The 18,669-nt window shown below is 31.9% G+C and overlaps 1 protein-coding gene across 2 annotated transcripts in view; it reads left to right on the plus strand.

Annotated features, from left to right (window-relative positions):
- The first annotated feature begins 3,727 nt into the window (after positions 1 to 3,727).
- The window catches only part of LOC133180640 (pseudouridylate synthase 1 homolog), a 28,956-nt gene continuing 14,014 nt past the window's right edge, over positions 3,728 to 18,669 (plus strand). For both annotated transcript variants that reach the window (XM_061315113.1, XM_061315121.1), the window contains exons 1-11: positions 3,728 to 3,894; positions 4,798 to 4,857; positions 4,990 to 5,084; positions 6,012 to 6,105; positions 7,817 to 7,885; positions 8,384 to 8,453; positions 14,415 to 14,515; positions 15,815 to 15,842; positions 16,639 to 16,717; positions 16,874 to 16,919; positions 18,565 to 18,658. In XM_061315113.1, the coding sequence (XP_061171097.1) occupies positions 3,820 to 3,894; positions 4,798 to 4,857; positions 4,990 to 5,084; positions 6,012 to 6,105; positions 7,817 to 7,885; positions 8,384 to 8,453; positions 14,415 to 14,515; positions 15,815 to 15,842; positions 16,639 to 16,717; positions 16,874 to 16,919; positions 18,565 to 18,658 (811 nt within the window). In that variant the 5' untranslated portion in view covers positions 3,728 to 3,819. The remainder of the gene's footprint in view (positions 3,895 to 4,797; positions 4,858 to 4,989; positions 5,085 to 6,011; positions 6,106 to 7,816; positions 7,886 to 8,383; positions 8,454 to 14,414; positions 14,516 to 15,814; positions 15,843 to 16,638; positions 16,718 to 16,873; positions 16,920 to 18,564; positions 18,659 to 18,669) is intronic.

An 18,669-nucleotide genomic window follows, 5' to 3' on the forward strand; every position in this document is an offset into this window, starting at 1 on the left:
AAATGCAATGCCGTTGGTTATCACTTTCCATTCTAGATTTGACTCTATCATCCCTGTTTTTGACATTATATGTTATACTCATGTTACTCAAAACATTCAAAATAAATGTTCACTCAGTATCATATGAAGTTAATTTGTATCCTATTATGGCGTTTTGCAAGAATATTAGAATATATCATTTTTCTAGAATTGTATATATACTTATATATATGCAAATCAATTTTAACTTACCCGACATGGCACTCAGTTTAACTGCCTTCTCTTTTTATGTACTAGTATTCATTTATTTTATCGTTCAAACATCGGATAGGCACTTCACAGCTAGGATGTTCCTATTTTGAGTTTGATTTATTTTTAGATTTAAAAAGTCACGAATTTACAAAAAGCGACGGATGAAGTTCGACTGCGATAAAACATTACAGACAAGGATGTTAGTTTTAAAAGATCTACTTCACGACCGATAACTCAGGAAAATTATAGTTATTGTAAATTATCGATTCAAAATTCTTCAAACAGTTATTTCTTTGTTTCAAAGAGGGATTTCAAAATTACTTTATCTCTGGAGAAACAAAGTTAAGATTGTTTTTCCCCTTTTCGCGCGGAAAAGGGGATGTTTCTTTTCGTAAATATAGTAACAAGCAGAAAATTATCTATAAAAAGCATGCAGGGTTGCCAAAAATTTATTTTGTTGGAAAGGAATTCAAATTGTACCTTTAATATCGATTGCACGAAAATTATGCACATTGGAAAAATCATTTATTTGGAGGTTAGGGGGCTGAACATTTATTTTGATAATCAGAATAAATTTCATAGCACATTTCCTTTACAAACCGTGTGTGTGTGTGTGGGGGGGGGGGGGGGTTGCCCCCCTCACTCTGGTTCCTTCTTTGACTGACTCATTGTTGTATATTGGATTCCGCAGCTACCTTGAAATATTCAGCACTTGCATGCATACATGGTGACAATCACCTGTTTTCTGTGTCCAGTGCTTTACATAGACATTGTTAATTCGGACAGCTTGGTCGCGAGCGAAGTTGTCTAGACAATATTGAAGCCCTTGTCGGGATTAAAAATAAATAATTAAATTAAATTAAATTAAAAAAAAAAACTTTCTACAATGTTATAAAAGATGCATATTGATTAATTTTTTAAGGATTTAATTAAACTTCTCACTGATTAACCCAAATCAACTGAAACATAATCTTATGTTTTTTTTTAAATAAAAGAAGTAAACAAACACCTTTTAAATATTACACGTGTATACATATATATGTAGCTATGCATATATAATAGATAAATATTACATAATATTACATAAAGTTTACAACACGTCAAAGCTAGTGAAAATATAGTAATTGAACACTCGCATCATGTCGGGGGGGGGGGATGGGGGGGCTGAAATTTGCAGAGTATATACTGAAGCAAATAAAAAGGATTTTGGACCCCCCCCCCCCCTAGAAAAAGTGGACCCCACCACCACAACAACTTTCACATTTGGGAAATGCATTTTTTTTTTGGCTTGACAAGAAATTTCTGGGTTGGATTTTTTTTACTTGGACCCCCCCCCCCCGGAATATTTCCTGGATCCTGCGCATACGATAAATGTTAAACAGAAATAAATATAATCACGTGAATCGCCACTAACTTCGAATTCTGTATCTACCGTAAAATTTATTTTGAAATATACATGTAACTCCAACATATACGAACTTAGCTACTTATTTACTTAGTCCTCTTCGCCCCTACAGGGATATAGCATCTCGACAAACAGTTAATTCGTCTCTGTCTTGGCCTGCATGTTTCTCTTCTTTCCGGGACAATCGAATGGATCTTAACTTGATCCACCTCTAGGATCGTCGACAAGGAATAAGAAGTAGTACTCATGTCGCCCGCGTGGTGAAGTGGTCATAGTGTTTGCTCTAGTGTCACTAGAATAAGTTGATCCTAAATGCACGGCCGTACGAACCGGGGGCATGGGGGCCGTGCCCCCCCCCCCCCCCAATAATTTTGCCGATATATAGAATACTATAGAAAACATAACTACTATATGCTTGTGCCCCCTCAATAATAACGTCTCATGACCCCCCCTTTTTTTTGCTTGTAAAGGGAGTGGATAGTGGGGAGTTTGGTAGTGGATAGTGCCCCCTCCCCCAACTGAAAATGTATGATTGTGCCCCCTCAAAGTGAAATTGTCGCGCCTTCGAATCCACTGTGTGACGTTGAGACGGGTACTTCGGATGAGACCGTAGAAACTGAGGTCCCGTGTCGCAGTAGGTGCTGGCACAAAAGAGGTCCCTCACTGCTCGATGGCCGTAAGTACCAAGTATATATCTAACTTTGCAGCTAGACCTCCACCGGCAAGTGGTGGCATCCCATTATATTACGGAAAAATTCTCGAAGGGACGTTAACAATTCCATTCTAGTTCTTATGTGATATTATTTCGTGGTCTTCGAAGCCTACATATAGTATGGCCAGTCCAACGCCATTATTTTTTCGTTGTCTGATTTCTGCTACGTAAGGGTGCATGGCTGCTTCTTCTCCATAGTTCTGTGTTGACAGTTATTTCAGCTAGGCCCTCTAATTCTCAGAATTTTGTGGAGACGCTTATTTATATACTGTACGTGTACATAAATTGGCGTATTCAAAATTTAGCGCAATCACTAGGTATGGAGTTGTTAGCGTATTATCATGAATTAGCGCTATACATCTCCGTGTCGTATATTGTATTTATAAATGATTTCATAGCGGTATTCATGAACTAGCACATCGTTGTCTGCACCAAAGCCGCTAAAATACGAAGCCCGCTTTTTTAAGTACACATACAGTAATTATGAACACTTGGAGGCTGTTTTCTCTCTGTTTCGTCTGTGTCCAAGGTTCTGATCTTTTAGGAGGACTGATTTTAAATTTGTCTCAAATAATTTTAGTTTAGTCTTTAAACTGATGCTTCTGTTTATCCAAATGATTTTAATTAATGTAACAAATGCATGTGTGTTCTATAATTGTACACCCAATACTTTATAATGTGTATATTTGTGTAACATTCTGTGATATCCCGATGAGTTGTACATCTCAAGGGCAATAAAGAAATGAAACTGAAAAATTGTCTTGTCTTAATTTGCCATTACCAATTTTACCATCTCTTCCTCCAATGCTTCCCAGATGTACCTGTCCTCGTCAATGCATCTGCTTTCCAAGGTGAGAGTACGTGGAGTCTGTTGCCTGTTGATTCTTTGGGTCTTTGTTTCTAGCCTTGTTGATTTTGCAACTGTGCGAAGTGACTTTTTTTGGGGAGTGGGGGTGGGGTGGGGGGTATGCTGAAATGGTGAGTTACCAGTTCCAGACGATCTGCGAAAAGGAGGTCTTCCAGTTGTTAGTTTTTATTCTCTCCAAGCCTATAGCTACATGTATTATATAAAGACAAAGTCATGACTCAACAGTGTTTTATCTTCATCATGAAGGAATATTCAATGTTGTAATTACAAATAGAAACTGAAAATAAATTGCTTTTACATAAACTCTTTTCACAAACATTAAATTTCATGAGTAAAAAGTTTGTTTTTTGTTTGAGTGGAAGTTGACGGTAGTTTGTTAAGAGGGGAGAGACCGTCTGCACCCTAACGGACACTTACCGGATTTGTAAAGGTTTTATCGATAAAATTTTAATTTTAGCGTGTAAGCACTGTTTCCTATAAATTTAATTCGGCGTGAATTTTGTAGTGGTGACTATTTTTCAATTTAAGGCATTTTTGTTAATGTCCATTCAGTGATGTTTTAATCGAGCGGTGTTCCACATTATACAGCATGTTAACATTGGTATGATAAGAAGATTTATCAAAAAACTGTGGGGTTCTATTCCTAAGATGAGTGAAACGGTAACAGCTCCCCACATGGTATGTTTACATCTGCACACTGCGTGTATAACAGTTACGAAATGGTCAAATCAATTAGGTTTCCTTATTTCTTTATATAGAAGTCATTACAAAATGATTTAGGGTGACAAGGATTGAAATACTGAATACGTTCTGTGTTATCCCTGTATTATTTTTCGGCAATGGCATATAAGGCCAAAAAAAAAAAAAAAAAAATACAAAATAGTCTTGTTTCCTGCTACCAGCCTGAAAAAAGTAGGGTAGGTATTTAGGTAGAAAAATTATTTTATTTTTTATTTTATTTTTTTCCGACAACATTTTTTTTTATATGAACTAATAAAAGATCAAATTAAACATGTCAAAGGTCCATATTGTCTTTTAAAATTAAATTTCATGTCTTTTGATGCACAGCTCAAGTGGTATTTTATGAAAGTCCATATTTAGAATAGATAATTTCCTGAAATGCTTGTTTTGTGTTAACACAGAAACAGTGATAGAATGACGAAATTTTGGAAATTCCCAATTTTTTTCTTCCAAAACAAAAAAAAACTTTAGGGTCGGGCACAAAAAAATAGGGTTGGTTGGATAGCAGGAAACAGGACTATTATTTTTTTGGCCTAATATTATCTACCGCTACATTCACTTCATTTAAATATAAAGTTAGAAACATTTTAGGATTATTTCTTTTAGAAAATTTAATGGTCAGTAGAAGTGGAAATCTAGTTGACTATACTTTTTGACCATCCTTAAGGATGAGCTAGTACTTGTGCCCCACACAGATTTGGATCCTCTTCACACCTGCCACTGATAGTTGAAATTCTGAACCAACAAAATGAAAAGTACATAAAAATATATATAGAAATTATTATGATTATAGCAAAAAAAAAAAAAAAAAAAAAAAAATTAATTATTATTTATGTCTAGAAAAGAAAATCTGAAGATGAATCAGAATCCAGACAAAAGAAAGTGAAAACCATTAAAAAGGTAATGTTATTGATTTTAATGCATGAAACACTAAATATGACTGCAAATAAATATTTCAGTGTATATATAATATAAACCATTAATGTATAACAGTCAATCATATTTAAGATGACAAATGTTGTATCTCCACAGGAACCTGTTCCACAGATGCAAGGGAATCCCAATACTAAGAGAAAGGTAGCAGTTTTGATTGCTTACAATGGAAAAGGATACCATGGAATTCAAAGGTATAAATGATAAAATTATGGGTAGTATTTTTATTAATACAGATAACATATTGTTTGTCAAAGGAATATATAAAACAAATTATTATTTACTGTGCAGATGTTGAAGGAATAATTATATTTACATGAATTCAAACACCTGTAATTAGTGCTGAAGGAAAAATAACCAAAATTATGTCCCATTGGGTACAAGTTGATCATCACTGACATTAAAGCTTGATTTAATAGCTTCTCTAAAATAATTGGGTAATAGTACCTGTTTTAACATGGAAATTACAGAGGGTATTTCACAGTTAAATACACATTACTCAGGGGATGTGCTGTCAGATATAGTGATTTTTATTGAGCCCCACTATTTAACAATTCAGTAACCAATTTCTTACAGCCTCTTTTGATGTGTCATTTTTCAACATAGTAATGTAATTTGATTTTGTTTATGTTCTTTTCAATTGTAATTGTATAAATGACTTTAATCTTTAACATGAACAATCCTTGACATCAGTGCATTTCATGCTCATTGGTATTAATGTGCAGTCTTTGATAAACAGAGAATACATTGTATTACATATTAAAATCCATATCATACACTGTGTTAGCCCAAGAGGCCCTTATATCGGTCCAAGGGCCGAAGGCCTGAGAATTGATATTATTGGCCCTGAGTGCCAATATATCATATGACATGGATTTTAGTTAGTAGAATTTTATTCGTCATATATTTAAAATATTTGTTATTTGAGTTCACTTTAAAGTCACTTAAGTATGTTTGGTGCATACATGTATATTGTCAAGTAAACTCTTTCTTTAAAATGAAATACAGCAAATTACAAGTCATTTTAAGAATTTATTTTAAAAAGTGAAAAATTTGATATATGAATTGCTCTAGACATATATTTCATTAAATTCTATGAACTTTGGATTCCTGAATTCCAGAAACCCACCATATCCCTCTATAGAGGAGGAATTACTGAAGGCACTACTTAAGGTTGGAGCCATAACACAGGACCATTATGATAAACCTGGTGCAGTAAGTAATATGATAATGTATAACAGTGTATATGATTGTGATAGGATACATGATTATAAAGGACAGATTGTATTCACCAGTGTTAGGAGTAAAACCTCTACTTTTGTGTGATTGTATCATATAGTATAGTTGAAGTGAGAAGAAATTAACGTGAAGCTATTTTTTTATTTTTAGAAGACATGTCAAAAAAATGTAAAATCATCACAGTGTAATAGTTCTTCTTACAACATACCTCAGAGCTTGTTTAATGTGGAATTTAGAAAATATTGACCAAACTATTTATGTATAGAAGTGTGAAACAAAATAACTGCTGGACACAACAAAAACAATACAGTGCATGTTAGACAAAAGAAAAACACCTACCGTACATTTATGTGTAAACATTTAACAATCAAAAACATAAAAATCCCATGACCTTCAAATAACCTTGATTTAGGATCACAATGCATTCACAAAACATAAGCAAGCTGCAACCTTGGTTTCAATAATGACCCACTGCTCAATTACAAAAGCATAAATGGAAATTAACAATCCCTGTGACCTTGAACTTATTCAATAACCTTTGTTCACAATAATGGCACCCTCTGATAATAAGCGTCCTTGGTGCTAAGTATGAGCTTTCATTTTATTGGAGATCTACATGTATATATAAAAAGTACATAGGTCCTGGATTATATTGATGAGACAAACAATTTTTGCTTAGATGACATTTGTTCAAGGTCTTGTAACGTTCTAGTCATAAGCTATCAAATATGAATCAATTCTAAGTTTTTTATGCCCTGCCATGAATATGGCTGGGGCATATAGTATTTCTCATGTCTGTCTTCGGTCGTTCCATCCGTCCTTTCGTCTGTCCTTCTTTTGCACTTTGCGTTAAGCTCAGTTCAAAGCTCTGTTTTAAAAAAACTATTCAAGATATTTTTATCAAACTTCATATGCTGATACATATTGATGAGAGCTATTCAACTGCATCAACATTTTTTGACTTTGACCTTTCCTTTGACCTTGACATCACTTTTCTTAAATTAGTGTTTAGCTCGATTTAAAGAAACCATTCATTTTTTTTTCAAACTTCAGATATGTATTAGTGAAAACTATTCAACTGCATCAAAAACTTTTGACCTTGAACTTTCCTGTGACCTTGACCTCACTTTTCTTGAATTTGCATTTTGCTTAGTTTAAAAGAAACCATTTAATATATTTTTATGTAAGCTTATGCACTTTACATAATTTGGCAAGAATATATTATCTATATTGGTGAGAATTTATCATCTATATCCACTTTTTTAGAACTTTATACACTAATACAAATTTTCATGTTGCATTACTAATATAAACTCAGCGGGGCATTCATGTCTTATGGACATATTTCTAGTTTAAGTTACACTTGGCAGAGAATACGATGGCAATTTAATGTAAATTATTTATAGACATAGTATATGGCTTCAAAATAATGAGCCAATCTTTTTCTTAATCATCTTAAAATTTTTGAAAAATATTCCAAGCAGCCCTAAATATTGAAGACTCTATGATTATTTTGAAGAAGTCTTCCATGACCTTTATCAAACATTTTTATTGCATGATTCTTACAATATATCATTTTTTTCTATGGTTAAATATATAACCCTAAAATGTTTTACTCTTACTAAACAGGCATTATATTGTTACAACATGTTTAGGTCCTCTATAGTTTTGTGTGTTTATTTTTAAGATACATTTCCAGCGAGCAGCAAGAACAGATAAACATGTGTCAGCGGCCAGTAATATCATCTCTCTGAAGATAAGTGTTTTATTTCACGTAAGCCAGCTACATAAGAGATATAAAGAAAACACTCTAAAGCTACTACAGTAAAACTCGCTTAGTACAAACACAGATATTGTGAGTTCATGGATATAACGAAGTTTTCTTGGATCCCCAGCTATATAAATTTTATGAATTCCTTATACGGATATAACTTATTACGGATATAGGGAAGTAATTTCACAGGTCCCCAGGACTTCGCTATAATCGAGTTTAACTGTACATTTTATTAAATAAACCATATATATGTACCACAACATTCATTTTAACATGAGTTATTCCCCTTTCCATTCTGTGCCTTGTGAAAGAGAGCAGTGTAATTTTTTTATTTGACCTTTTTTATTTCATGCATTAATATTATTTAGAGAAAGACTTCTTGTTGCCAATTAATTGGTGATACATAGAGTTTTTTTTTTTTGCATATTTATTTTATATGAAAATTTATGAAATATATTGTTGTTTTCTTTTATTTTTTACATGGTGACAAATGTTGAAAACTTTTTGGAAAAAGTAAACCAGGAACTGCCAAACCAGATAAGAATATTTGGTAAGATTTTAAATTAAGACTATCCAACTCTGTTACTGTGAACAGCAAGGAAGAGTGCAGATAGACAAAGATTTAGTTTAGCGTAGTCATTAGTTCAGATTAGATTTACATGACTATGATTTATTTCAGTAATTAATTGTTATCGTGCTAACTAATTTATCAGTATAACTGCACTGTAAGACAGGATGTACCTATTGACAGGGGTACATTATTGTGGAAATGTCATCACATTCCACATCAAATTTATCTGAGGGTTATTGACCTTTAGGGCACCTGACCTGTGTAATGAACTTAAGTTCCCACTTACCAACCTCCATATACTATTTGTCAATAAAGGTATTTTTCTCTCAGAAGCCCACTAAATGGAATTCTCATTTATTAGTGTAATTTTCAAGTAATGGGACTCCATTTGAAATATGTTACAGTTACTATGAACTTTACAAAGTATTTTATATGTCACTTGTGAAATTAATTACTAGAGATTCCTAAATATATGTGAGGAATTAATTATCACCTTATTTCATGAGAAACACCACTCGCAAAATAGAATTACTCACTTTTATTTTTATGGTGCAAAAGTCCATGTAAAATCTCTTGATCAACTGTGCACTCACATTTATTGTTTTTGCAATTTGACGTTAAAGAGCCATTTTGCGATAATAAGTACTTGCAATAAATAAGGAATCTGCCATATATCAATGATTTTTTAAGAAGTATATTTTAGATAAAGTACTCATATACTATAGGATGATTCAAAATCGCAAAGTAAATTAGGGGTCAGTGTGCATCTTACTGAGCAATGGAACAATAAATTTGACTTTTTTTGCACTTAAATTGTAACTCTTAGGTTAATTACTTTAATCTTTATCATATTATATCAGATGTAATCATAGCAATAAATATACCTAATCTTATTTTATGTAAAATAGTTTGAATAATATGTATCATTGAACGAATCATGCAAATAAATATGCATATATCATTGTGTGACCTTTTTGCACTAAAAAAGTATCATATTTGGGGTATTAAAAATCTAAATAGGCAATAAAATATTTTCTTGTATCAAACTTTTTATGACTTTAGTGCTGATTTGTTGGAAGTACCATGTAGTGTAAGATAATGAAAGAGAAAGTTGGGGTCAGTGATGTAAATTTTGACATATTGGTCAAAATATGCGATTTTCAGGCAGAAAACAGTGTAAATTTTATCTTGACTTCTTTAGTATATTTTCATCTCTTGACAAAGTCTGTTGAATGAATGTAAAATTTGTTCGAAAAATATACATTGAAACATATTTAATATTCCTAGCATATAATAATGCAAAATATTCTCTGAGTAAAAATATGTTGAGCTAAAGTTCCAAAACATGTATATAAATCATGTGTTAATTTTAACAAATGTGTAGATTTGACAGAAGAATTTCCTTGTAAATATCCTTCCACCACAAAAAATAGTCTCCCATAAATCTTGTATCTTTATGACTTTATGAGCAATTTTTAAATTGAATATTCCCATATCAAAAATTAATATGAAAATAATACACACAAAAAAAAAAAACTAAAATAAAATCAAAAAAGTATATATATATTTCTATGACTAAATTTGGAACCCTCATAAATTTGGTTCCAAATTAGGTCAAAAATGATAAACCAGTATACGTCAGACAAAAATATATTTTTAATATACTTTATTTTTTAGCAATAATGCATGTACAAAAATGATAGAGATGATTATAGTTGAAATGTATTATTTTTGTACTTTTGTATTTTTTCTGTATAGTTCTTTCCAAAGTTTAAATATAATACAGTACTTTAAAGAGTATGAAAAAATATATTATTTTTGTATCATATATATTATTTCTTTATTATATTTTTTTATCTGGAAAGAATTAAAAGTGCAAAAAAATAAAATGTGCTAATTTTGTATCAATAATATATAATTGACGTATTTTTTCATCTAGAATTCCTATTCAAAAATACCATAAAAATACAATAATGATAGATAAAAAGTATATTTATAATAAAAGCTAAAAACAATACCAAAAAAAATTATTAAGCTTTAAAAAGTACAAAAATGATAGACAAAAATTATACATTTGAAAATTATGGCGTTGGTGAGGTCCTTCGAAGCAGCTAATGATACTTATTTAAAATTCTTTTACTATAAAAAATATATGTAAATAAAACTGAGTTAAGTCACTTAAAATGTACAAATAGCTAAAAGTAAATAATACGGCCAGGTTACTGATTCAGCTACTTATTAGATAATAGTCTTGGATTTTTTTTCTCTTACATACAGTAGTCACTCTTCAGTTGTCCTCATTTCTAGTTTACGTTTTCCCACTGTCTTTGTACTTATAATGTGAGTTCTGAATTTAAAAATCTACATCTTCTGTCTGCTTTGGTGTTTCTTTTGTATAGCATAGTAAGAAGCCTTTACTTTTCACTTTTCTTGGTTCATAAATGTGATCCTGGATTTTGTATAATTTGCATTGTTTAATTCAAATATGTTATAAAAATTGTATTGTAATGAATAGATTTGAAGTTAGAGGTTCTGACCAAACTTTTCTTGAAAGCTGATGAGTGGCGCACATTAAGTAACATTCTCAGTTTCATGGAAGCAGTAGTACTTTACAAGTCTAGGAAAATATATCATTTATCTACATTCAAAAAATGGTTTAGATCTATTTAATGTATGCCCTTGTGAAAAGACAATTTAAAGGGGTACCTTAATGTTACTCATGCTATCCCTGTACACAAAACAAGTTAGAATAAATTCTATATACCGGTACTCTCTCATTAATACTGTAAACCAACTTTTATTCGCAAGCAAGAAATATCTGCGAGTTTTGCGATCTTCTTTTTCTCACGAAAATTTCTCGTCGAGAATGAATTATTCACCTATGTATTTATGTAGAATGTTGCCTCGGTCGCAAAAATTAGTAGTCGCAGATGGATTCTAAACTAAAGAATTGTGAATGAAAAGATGTCGCGAACAATAGTTGGATTACAGTAATAAAATGATAAAGTAATCATACGAAACAAAGGAGATGCATTGGTATGTTCTATTAAACATCTTTAAATAAAAAAAATGAGTTTTTAACTGTGGAAAAGTCACTCGATCCTCCACTCACTGCATGTAAGTGGTGTAAGACTTTTCCATGATGACCTCAAATCAACAAATGCATTGTGATCAGCTACTCTGTATAACTTCCTGTGTGGTATTTAATTAGCAACAAAAAAGAATGCAATGGTATGATTTGATGTAGCTTAATACTGTTATGCAGTTTAAAATATCAAATTTTTTCCTTTTCTGATCTTTTGAGGAAGCTTTATTCTTGCATGGTGTCACAGTTAACATTTCCTGTACAGTGGGTTTCTTAAGAATATTGTGTTTTCAATCCTAAAGAAATGGGTGTGTCATTATTGGACAATCAACGCTTAATATGAAAAACCAAAACCTTCAATTCAAATGAAAAATTTACCACTTCAATGGGCATCATTGTAGAATTAAAAAAAATGAATTAAACTGAGGAACACTGGTATTTCAAATTGAGTCTGAAATATATTAAAAATGAAGAATAATACAAGTGTCTGGTATCATATTAAGTCTGAAGTATAATAACAATAAAAAATAATACAGGTGTTGGGTATTATATTAACTGCTAGTATGTGCTGCAAAACACAGTGCTGTAATCTGATAATTAGATATTTATATTATTATATTTATATTTTATAATTAAACTCTTCATTATGATCAGTCTGTAATTTGTTTGACGTCCGTTGTCATGTGCAGCTTGATAATAAATTAAAGGATATGGAAATGTCCTCAAACTCAGGGTTATATCTGCAAATCCCAGACTTATACTTGATAAGAATTAGTGGCTGTATATTAGCTTGCCTGAGCCAAAAGCTGAGTGAGCTTCTGCTATGGCTTTAGTGAGTTGGGAGATATGTGTGTGTGCATTTAGCACTTTGAGATGATCTCAACTGGGCTCTCACATGACTTTTTCAGACGCAGGGTCCGTAAAAATTTAGAAAATTAGTTATCTTTTTGGGAATTCTGGGATAATCGTTATACATTAAATTCTTGGCATGTTGGGTTTCGGTGTTTGTTATCAAGTTACTTTATGTTTTGAAGTATAGAATAATACGAATAGCAAGTTTATTTATTATATATCTAGCTATATGTTCTTTAGTTCTGGGTGGAAAATCTAATTGGGAAAGTTAACAAATTTGGAAAAAAGGTATAATTTAGGAATTAGGAATGGGGCCTTTGAATGGCCCCAATTACAGAGAATTGGGAGTCTTGCACAATAGCCCTTAGGCTAATATTTATCAAAAATCAAGTTTCATCACAATATTTGCACTTACCGTATATACTCGCCTATAAGTCGGGTTTTCTTTAAGCTTAAATTAGAGGGATTGACCCGCTAAAATACCAATCTTTTTATAACTTGAATATAAGTTGGATAAAGAGTTTGGGACCAAAGTTTAACTCCAAAAAAAACGACTTATAGGCGAGTATATGTGGTACTATAGATAGAGGAATATACTGAAATCACCATATCTGCCCATCTGTCCATAGACTTATTAATGTCCTGAGATTAACCTTGTCAGCAAATACAGTCTATCATTCAGTCAAATGCTGACTGACTTTTTTCATACTACTTGTTAGGCCATTATTTACACACTGAATTGTCGACAGATTTTTCCGTTATTTCCCGATCATGACAAGGAGCACATGGTGGGTGTGATCGGTCAGCAGGGGATGCTCACTCCTCCATGGCACCTGATCCTACCTCTGATGTCTTAGAGGTCCGTGTTTGCTCTGCTCCTATTTTGTAATGTTTAATGGACTTTTGAGCTCAAATACTGTTCGTTATCTCCACATATTTCATCCTTAGATAGTTTACATTCAAGTTTGCTCAATTCATGACACCTGGGGGTAGAGTAGGGCAACAACAGGGGATCAAAGTTTTACCTAGGAATAAATGGGAGAAAAAATCTGCTGATGAAGAACAGCAGGGCCCTTTTGACTCAGGTGAGCATTGTGGCCCATAAGCCTCTTGTTTTGAACATAACCTCTGTGATAGGAATAAGGAGAATAAAATTCCTGTCTGGATATAACTTTGAAATCAAGAAATTTTAGAAGCTTATACATGTACCTTATGTAGCTCATGACCTGAAGTGTTTATTGGCGATGCATCAAGGTCATTTAGACAAGATCATGGCCACAGTGTACAAAAGTAATGAATTATACTTGGACAAGGTCACAGGTTCAAAAGTTTAGAATGATTTCTGTAGCCATTACTTTAATTAAAGTAGAGATATTGATTACTAATGTTTTTGTAATGGAATGACTTTTAAAGATCATACATAGTCTTAAGGTTGCTGTTCATTTATATAAGATATGTCAAAACCAGTAGCAAAGGTCAAAGTCACAGGGTTGAGACTTGTTTCTTGATATGTGACTTTGTATCATTATCAGTAGGTCATACTTCACACAACTATAGCCTGAGAGTAAGAAGTCTGTAATGATTAGTAGGTGTGGTTCTTTGTGTAATATCAAGGACACATGACTCAAAAGTGAAATGTTTTGTGGGTATTGACTTGTTAATGCTAGGACTGTGAAAGTCATACATGCACTTGACCTTTGTTAACCAGAGGTTATTTAGAATGCTGGTGCTAAATTGAAAATTTTGATTTTATCAAGGTATCATCTAAGGGTAAAAGACAGAGGCCTCAAGGTCACATCAAAACTGACCTAAAGTGATACTTTTTTGAATAATTTTCTGGTACATGAAATTGTGCTATATTAAGTAATTAAAGCAGCTATTCTTTGCCTTTTAAGATTCAGATTTTGGTGATGTTCATGAATTCATGCACTCATGATTGCATCAAAAGGGCGCTTACTAGTCTATTAAAACAACTGATGCCAGTTAATTGATGTTTTTCTTAGGGTTCAAGAGAACAACAAAGGGGTTTGACTGTAAGACGCAGTGTACAGGACGTACGTACATGTATGTTTTACCTACCTACGCTCTGGCTCCAGAAGGAATGGTGAGTACTTGTATCTTCATCCACTTGTGCTTTGCCTCCAGAAGGAATGGTTAGTACATGTGTGTTTTACCAACCTATGCTTTGGCTCCAGGAAAATGAGTACATGTATGTGGTAACCACAAATGCTTTGGCTCCAGAATGAAAAAGGTGATTGACCTACAAACCTGTTGACTGGTCACACCCATGATCAGGTAGACAGAATATACTGTAGTCAAATTTAATAAAAAAATTAAAGGTTTAAGAATAGGTATGAAATATGTCAGTCAGTAGGTTATATTTGCTAAGAAGATCATTATAAAGACTATAGAATTTACAAAATGCTTACTTTAAACAAGGTTGTTGAAATCCCTGTAACATCAACTTATCTGCCAGTAGCCTGCCTCGATTTAAAAATTGATTGTAATCTGAGCATGCTCTTAATTATGTATGAAATCAGTTGGGAGACATATGCAGGTGATAGTGGAGTATTACTATATGTATAAATAAGGAAAGTTGACGATGGAAAACTGAATTCATGTTAAGTACATATATTTTGTATCCACCTACATTTTGGCTTCCAAAGAAATGGCAAGTTTTTTCAATGGAGTGCTTGAAAAAAATATTTTGAGGTTTTGTTCATCTCCTCCTTAAGTTTAATCTCTTTCATAAGATTGTAATGAAGACAAGAGAAAATCAGCTATTGAGAGTATCTGTTGTGGAAATCATTTGCAGAATACATGTATTATTTATAACTGACCAAAATGATTATAAAGACAGGTTTTTAAAATACACTAATTCAACATATGGAAATATTGTTTATAGTTTTATTATTTTTTATTTTCAATTTATGAAGAAATAATTAATATATATTAGCAGACTACTTCTATTTATACACACTATATTTTTCATGTTCAGATATTTATTCAAAGAGTTCATTAAATAGAGCAAAACAATTTAGATAAAAAACAGATAAATTAATTAAAACAGAAATTTTCAAGCAAATAATTAACAAAATTTTTTCAAACTAAATTCAAAATGTGAATGATAATTGTTTGTGGAAGAAAGCACACATTAAGCATGTACAGTGAAACTTGTCTAATCTGGATGTTGTGTATTCCTAAATCTTGCCTAATATGATATATTTTAAGTCCCTTTCAGTAAATTCTTTTGTTTAAAATGTTGTTTAATCCAGAATGTTGTCTAATCTGGCCAATTTCTAGGAACCGTTGATTTCTGGATTAGAAAGTTTCACTGTATAAAAAAATATTTATTTTTTAAAAAATAAACAACAAAAAAACTAATTGTTCTTACTGTTTACAGAAAATATCAGAGGAATACAGAATAACAGGTAATGCAATAACAGTGCATTCTGTGTGTCTATCCTACAACACTGTAACATCTATGTGTCTATCATACAACAGTATAACCTATGTGTGTCTATCATACAACAGTATAACATCTATGTGTCTATCATACAACAGTATAACTTCTGTGTGTCTATCATACAATAGTATAACCTCTGTGGGTCTATCATACAACAGTATAACATCTGTGTGTCTATCTTACAACAGTATAACACCTGTGTGTCTATCATACAACAGTATAACCTCTTGTGTCTATCCTACAACAGTATAACCTCTGTGTGTCTATCCTACAACAGTATAACATCCATGTGTCTATCATACAACAGTATCTGTGTGTCTATCTTACAACAGTATAAGATCTGTGTGTCTATCCTACAACAGTATAACCTCTGTGTGTCTATCATATAACAGTATAACATCTGCCTGTCTATCATACAACAGTATAACACCTGTGTGTCTATCATACAGCAGTATAACATCTGTGTGTCTATCATACAACAGTATAACCTCTGTATGTCTATCATACAACAGTATAACACCTGTGTGTCTATCATACACCATAACTATAACTTTAAGATGGGTGTCAGATACTGTAATGTAAAATTTTGTTTTATCTTTGCAGTTATAGCTGGTAGTACCTCAGCTAAATTATGGCAGAAACAAACTGTTTTTTCTAGGCCTTATTGAAATTTTGATTGGTATGAAACTTCCTAACAGATAATGTTCATTGAGATGTGTTTTACAATCTCTGATTATCTTTGTTTTGTTTCATACTCCTAGATGAAATTCTGGTACATGCAAATGATGTTCTGAAATTATACCAAGGAACCCACAACTTTCACAATTTTACATCAGGAATGTAAGTATCACAGTATTCTTAAAGGAAAACATCTAGAATTTCATTTGTGGACATCTTATTAATGGTTTTAAACTTATTCTTTTAGACATTTGCACATTAAAATGAATAAAAGTGTAAAAAAAAAAATTAAATGTAATTTCAATAATTTTTTTTCAGAAAACCCACTGAACAAAAGGCCAAGAGATACATTATATCGTTTGAGGTAAGTTGTATGTTTTAGGGAAATGAACTTCCATTGAATCCATATTTTGGAGAACATAATCTGTGAAAGAATTGCTATGTTGTTGTGTATACAGTTAAATATAGTTATAAATGTTAAGTGCATCAACAAAGAAAAAAAAAATTAAGAGAGTGAATATTGAATTCATTGTGGCAGACTTATTTGTTTTTCTATCCATAAATTTACTAAACTAATTTTACTTGTCCAGCTGAAATGCCTTCTAAATTAATATAGAGTGTGACATTTTATATATTTTTTTTATGAAAAAAATTAGAGAATGTGTGAATTATACCTGAAAAATGTACAAAGCAATAATTTTCATTTGTTATCACACAACCTGTCTGATTAAGAGTGCATATATACTTATAAATCAATTTTTAGCTCACCTGAACCAAATACTGAAGTGAGACAGTCTCTATTTGACTGTCTCTCCGCCTATCTGTTTTCAGTTTTTAACCTTTGCACATTTTTGGCATTTTTATAACCCCCACCCCCCTTGCAAACAAAGATGATTCATGATTGTACTGGCCCAAATATTCGGGCCAGTACAGAAAAATTCTGTAACATATTTAATTAAAATCGTTTCCACAAGGCTTTTTTTGAAAGCCCTACATTCACTTTGTATGGGACCACTGTTTGCTGTACCATGTATGTAATGTCATTGGAATACCTCAAGAATTTTTAAAATGTATAAATCAATATGTATTCAATTTTCAGAGAAAATGCCATTGCTAGTCCTGTATGCAGTGCTTGTTTTTGTTGGGGCAGATCTGCTCATGTACAATATTAAGAGACAGAGAGTGCCAGACATGATAATTTCTCTTAATTTAAAATTAAGGCAAATTTTAGGTCACAATGAGTCATATAAGTGACTTTTATAATTTGTGTTGATCCAAATTAATCTGAATGTATTCTACTCCTCAAAAAACCTCCAGGCCAATCGAATTCCTGAATATTTGTCAGGAAGTTGAAAGATCCTTAATTATGGGTCATGCCTATTTTCAAAGGCATATCAACAAAAATTGGAGAAAATAGCATGACATCTGTTCTAGAACCACAAGTCTAGATTGGAATAAAATTATTTATTAAAACATCATTATTTATTGTATTGACTTTTAGAATCAGTTTCATTACATCTTGGCCACTTATGGCAAGTTCAGGCCATAATTTTATTGTAACACTGAAATAAAAAAGAAACAAAATAATAATTTGTCAATTTGAAGGCTATGATTTTATAACCTAGAAGTAGTAGGATCTACTAACTGTTAAGAAAGTTCTTTATGGCAAGTTAGAAAAAATATAATACAAAAATAAAGTAAGATAGTATTGTAAAATGTGTCATTTCACTAGGGGATAGACACTGAGAAAAATAATGAAATTTTGTCTGATAAATGATTTTAGAATCATGAAATGTCAGAAGCTTAATGTATTGATATGATGAAATCAAGGAGAAATTTTTGCACCATGGTGATTTCTATGACCCATGGGCCTCTTATTATTTTTTTTTTTCCACATCCATCTCTAGAAAAATAGATAAATCAATGAAGACTAGAGATTTTTATAAACGCTATGCCATCAAACACATGTTGATACAAATGAATGTTTATATTAAACCTTGTAATTTCAGTGTGGAAAACCGTACATCAGAGAGGGACTAGAGTTTGTAACGTGCAAAGTTCGTGGCCAAAGTTTCATGCTTCATCACATCAGAAAAATGATAGGTAGTTACATT

Source organism: Saccostrea echinata, unplaced genomic scaffold (genome assembly GCF_033153115.1).
Source record: "Saccostrea echinata isolate AGI-Se365-2 ecotype Australia unplaced genomic scaffold, CSIRO_AGI_Sech_v1 ptg000001l, whole genome shotgun sequence".
Taxonomy (NCBI): domain Eukaryota; kingdom Metazoa; phylum Mollusca; class Bivalvia; order Ostreida; family Ostreidae; genus Saccostrea; species Saccostrea echinata.